The sequence below is a fragment of the Poeciliopsis prolifica genome, unplaced genomic scaffold (assembly GCF_027474105.1).
Source record: "Poeciliopsis prolifica strain line A6 unplaced genomic scaffold, Auburn_PproV2 SCAFFOLD005, whole genome shotgun sequence".
Lineage (NCBI taxonomy): Eukaryota > Metazoa > Chordata > Actinopteri > Cyprinodontiformes > Poeciliidae > Poeciliopsis > Poeciliopsis prolifica.
In genome coordinates, this window is record NW_026562380.1 from 15,872,446 (window position 1) to 15,877,500 (window position 5,055).

At 42.7% G+C, this 5,055-nt stretch overlaps 1 protein-coding gene across 1 annotated transcript; it reads right to left on the reverse strand.

Moving 5' to 3' along the window:
- Positions 1-795: 795 nt before the first annotated feature.
- six3a (SIX homeobox 3a) lies at positions 796-4,074 on the reverse strand. The gene is made up of 2 exons (XM_055029664.1): positions 3,063-4,074; positions 796-1,022 (listed from the first exon to the last, which is right to left on the reverse strand). The coding sequence occupies exons 1-2, from the start codon at positions 3,752-3,754 to the stop codon at positions 830-832; spliced, it is 885 nt and encodes a 294-aa protein (XP_054885639.1). The 5' UTR covers positions 3,755-4,074; the 3' UTR covers positions 796-829.
- Positions 4,075-5,055: the final 981 nt, after the last annotated feature.

Here is a 5,055-nt window from a genome sequence, read left to right on the forward strand (position 1 = left end):
ACACGCGCACGCACACACACGCACACGCACGCCTACACACACACACACACACACACACACACACACACACACACACACACACACACACACACATAGGCAGTGACAGAAATGCAGATAAGAAAAAAAGGTGCTTACGACTTAAAAATGATTGTCTGATGAACACAAAGTAAACAAAAATAAAAAATAAAAGAGCAGAAGAAGTAGAAGAAGAAAAATGAAAACAGGATTGCATCTTGTTAGTACGGCTCCTTCCTCGCCGTCATCATCATTTGGATGGAGAAAAAAAAATAAAAACAAAACGAGTAAAATAAAATAATAATAATAATAATAATAACAATAAAAAAGACGATCTGTTTTTATTCCCTCTGGTTCCTGGTGGGGCGGGGGGGAGGTGAGAAAGAAAAATCTTGCACTCAGGTCGATTCCCCTGATCGCAAAATGGAAAAGAAATAAAAAATAAAAAATCATGCAAGTAGTCTAGTGTTGTTGTTGTTGTTGTGAAGTGGGGATGAAGAGGAGGGGTTGGCGTGGGTCCTTTGAAAGCGCTTTAATAATAATAATAATAAAAAAAAGACGTGCTTTTATCTCTTTTTATTTTAATATTTATATCAACCGGTCCTTTTCTCATAAGTCTTTTTTTGTGTGTGTTTCATCATCTCGGGTCCGTTTTTCCCTGTAAATATTTCTCTCTTTTTTTTCTTCTTTTTTTTTTTGTCTTGTTCTTGTTTTGACCCCCACCCCACCACCCCACCCCGCACCCCTCCATCCACACACCCCCTCCTCCTCTTCCCCCTTCCTCCTCCTCCTCCTCCTCCTCCTCCTCGCCGTATCATACGTCGCACTCCGAGTCGCTGGATGTGACGGACAGGATGGACGTCCCAGTGTCGACTCGCTCTGTCATACTGGAAACGCTGGTCGTGGGGCTGGCCGCGGTCGAGGGCGACTCGGCCGAGCTGTGAGGGGTGAGTCCGGCCTCTGAGAGGGATCTCATGCCGGCCGGTCCTATTGCTTGGTGCTGGAGCCTGGAGGAAGAGGTTAGGGAGGGTGGGTGCGGGTGGGGGGGGGGGGGGGGGGATAGAGAGAGAGAAAAGGAGGAGGGGAGGGAGAGAATGAGAGAAATGGCAATTAGACCTGAGAATGTTCACCCCCACCCCCCTCCTTCTCCTCCTCCTCCCCCTTTTGCTCCTCATCCTGGTGCAAAATAGGGGTTCAAAACTCTCCTTTCTTTCCCTGTGCCGGCCCCAGCCATGCATGCGTGCTTTTATCAAGCAGCCAGCTTTCAAGGCACAAACCCCCCCCAAAAAACGCAGCACTATTTAGACAGTTTAGACCAACTAAGGCCAGGAGGATTTGCTACAAAACCAACGCGCAACGCAAGGTGGAACAGTCTGAACAGTACAGCAGCACAAAATGGTAAAATAAAAAATTAAATTATAAATAAAACCTCGGGAGGTAAACTATTTGTTTGTTTGTTTTGTTTTGTTTTTTTCCTCCCCCTTTTACCGCTGCGCTTTCCAGCATCTGTGAAATCCGGGGGAAAAAAAAGAAAAGAAAACATGAATTCATAAAACCAATGTTGGTGGTTAAGTAAAAAAAAAAAAACAAAACAAACAACAACAACAACAACAATAAAACACACAGAGCCTGACGGAGGTTTTGTGCTGCAGCAGGATGAATGAATAGATGACGCGGAGATCCAGGTTGCACCAATCACCCTAAATGTTGATCTCCTGTCCACTCACCATAATAGTAATAATAATCATAATAAAACGACAAAACAACAATAATAACAATAGTAATAGTAATGACTCCATCGCGGGAGGATGATGTCAGCGCGGAAATATATCTATTCATTTATCCAAGAGATTAAGACAGAGTTCATATGGCTTAGTAATACTCTTGGGGGAATTTTCTAATCAATTATAACATTTCAATGAAATGATATCACACGTAATGTTATGAATACAGACTGAGGCTTTTATACGCATGCTCTTTTTATTTTTTTATTTTTTTAGTGGACCAATATCAGTAATGTGTCCATTATCCTTTTAGATAATCTGCATTTCCATCACAGCTTTACGTTAAAATGAGGCGTGGAAGGGAAAGCTAAATATAGACACTGTATTATTATACTATACGTTTTAATTTCTCCTAAATAAATCAGAATGTTTTTTTTTTAAATAGGAAGAAAAATAGAATTATTTTAGATTAAAAAAAAACACAAATGCGTTTTTACATTAATGGATAAAAGCATTTGAAGATTTACCAACACCGCATCAATTCAGTGCTGTTGATAAATTGCGTCACGCTCGCTAAAAACGTGTTTCATTTATCAGCAGTTTATTCATACAGTAGAAGATGTTTGATGTATATTTGCGGGTGTTTGCTTCTGGTCTGAGCATGTAATCAGTCTACGGAGATAATAAACACGTGGTTTTATGTAAAAAAAAAATAAAAAAATAATAATAATAATAATAATAATAATAATAATAATAATAATAATAATAATAATAATAATAATAATAATGATGGATTTGAAAGCGACATTGTTTAAATTTGAAGTGGATTTTTAAAAAATAATACAGTTAATTAAAATTTGCAATATATATTTAATGTCCGAAGGAATCTTTATTATTATTATTATTATTATTATTATTATTATTATTATTATTATTATTATTATTATTATTATTATTATTTATTCGTCTATTTGTATATGATTTTCTTCTTAAATTGCAATTGTCAGTCGTGTATTAATTTCAGACTTTAACGCTGGTCAACACTTCTCTGTGACATTTAGTTCTAAAAGGTTCTAATTTAACGTGAAAGAGAGAGAAGAAGAAAATAAATAGTTCCAGTGTTTGCCCGGGATTAGCCAACATGTCGCCGCAGCTCGCTGCCTTGCCCTGAATCTTTTCCTGGATAGTTTTCTCCGGAGCGCATAAGATTTATTTCCTCATATTAAAGAAAACGCTTCGCCAACATAAGTGCGCGTTTTTAGTGATTTTGATGAAGCAGGAAGTGGGGAGAAAAATAAAAATGATAATAAAAAAATCGCCAACCTGTTTTTGGCCGCCGCTGCTCTGTCTCTTTGCCTCCGGTTTTTAAACCAGTTCCCGACCTGTGTCGGAGTGAGTCCAGTGGCTTGAGCCAGTTCCCTTTTCTTGCTCGGGTTCGGATACGGGTCCTGCAGGTACCACTCCCGCAACAGGCTGCGCGTCCGCTCCTTGAAACAGTGCGTCTTCTGCTCCCCGTCCCAGATGGTCCGAGGCAGCGGAAACTTCTTCCGCACCCGGTACTTGTCGACAGGTCCGAGGGGACGGCCGCGCAGCTTCTCGGCCTCCTGGTAGTGCGCCTCCAGCCACATGGCCTGCAGCTTGCCGTGCGAGTCCTTGGTGAACTTGTGGTTCTCCAGGATGTGGTAGAGGTCGCGGAAGTTCCCCGTGTGGAACGCCACGACGGCGCGGGCGCGCAGGATGGACTCGTGCTTGTTGATCGCCTCGCACGCTCCCGGAGCCACCGGCAGGGACCAGAGGAAGCGGCCCAGCCGCTCGATGTCCCCGGTCTCCTCCAGCGTCTCGCAGACGCTCGCCACCTGCTCCGGGGAGAAGTTGAGGGTCGGTAGCTGAAACATGGACAAGTCTTCTGGAGACCTGGCGGCGGGCGCGCTGTTCGCCAGCAGCAGTGGGCGATCAGCGAAGTTAGGCAGGAAGAAATGGGAGGGATAAAGCTCTAAAGGGGATCTGAAAACCATGGAAATGACCTGAGAGAGAAAGAAAATTACCGAGAAAAAGGGGGAAAAAACCCGAAAAATACGGCGAGTAAAAAAAAAAAGCTTGAATGATTCAATGGCTATCGCCTAATGACACCAGCCTCATAATATCTCCCCCCTAAATCCGCCGTTGAGTGTAGCATTGAAACATTTTGTTTCCCTTTTCTATTGGTCTTCTTGGTGTCGTTGTGGCGTTGTCATGGCAGCCCTGCCAATCACTGTCAAGCGTGCCAATCATTAGCCAGTACGTAGCGCGAGGCTTTCACCACTTGTGCAGCGCGCACGGGGGGTTATCGGAGTCTCGGATCTCCACAGCAACCCTCCCACTGCACCGCGCGCATCAGGCGCGAGCCAATGCTCGCCTATCTGCTGAATGGAATGAGCAATTAGAGGGTGGAATATTATTGCGATCTTAACGAGGCTCGTTAAAAGCTAAAGCAGATATGTGGACTGGAGATGCTTAGCAGAGAGAGAGAGAAAGAGAGAGAAAGAGAGAGAGAAAGAGAGAGAGAGAGAGTGCAGGGAGGGAGCTTTAAATGGGGGACAAATGGACAACCAATGACTGCATCCCGGGAATACACGTTTTGAATAGAAGCGAGACAATTTGCACATTATTTTGAAGTGTCGTTTTTTTTTTCAGTTGCAGGAACTTTTTAAAATTATTGTTATTATTTTTTGTTTCCTAATATACAATAATGTAGTTGTTTTTTTTGTTGTTGTTGTTTTTTTTGTATTTTTTTGTCAGCGATTTTTGCCTCCCTCATCTCCTTCTCTCCTTATATTTTGGGGGGCAGGAGGAGAAGGGAGGGGGTCCCGGGTGGGTTGGGGGTATCACTTGCTATTGACTTCTCACCCTCTTTTTGTTTTAATATATCATTTTCTTTTTATTGTTATCATTACTCCAATAGCCCTTATTTAAAACAAAAACAAAAAAAAGTCAGTCCATTGTTGGAACTACAAATTGAAAGCTTCTCGGAGATATAAAAGCTCCCGATCTGGCGGCTAAAGGACGCGATCAATGTCCGCGTCCAGTCATGGGACTCGGCTCACTGCGGTGACCGGGGCGGTGTGATTTTCATGTTTATGGCTAAAACCACTTCATATTTAGACAGGGCTTATGAGGGTGTTAAAATAGTGCGAGTTCACCCCTAAAACGAACAGTGCCCACATTGTGAACGAGCCGAGTATAAGGCGCAGCATCTAGACTATGCTTAATCCGCCCTCAATAAAGCTGACATAATGATCCTAAGCCGCCTTTCTACAAATTCATTCAGGGATTCAAA

What these genes read in the sequence shown, in the direction of transcription:
- six3a (XM_055029664.1), bottom strand. Translation starts at nt 3,754, where the DNA reads ATGGTTTTCAGATCCCCTTTAGAGCTTTATCCCTCCCATTTCTTCCTG. An exon ending in GCAGCGGCGGCCAAAAACAG is followed by an intron (nt 1,023 to 3,062) that starts GTTGGCGATTTT and finishes CTCTTCCTCCAG; the next exon opens with GCTCCAGCACCAAGCAATAG.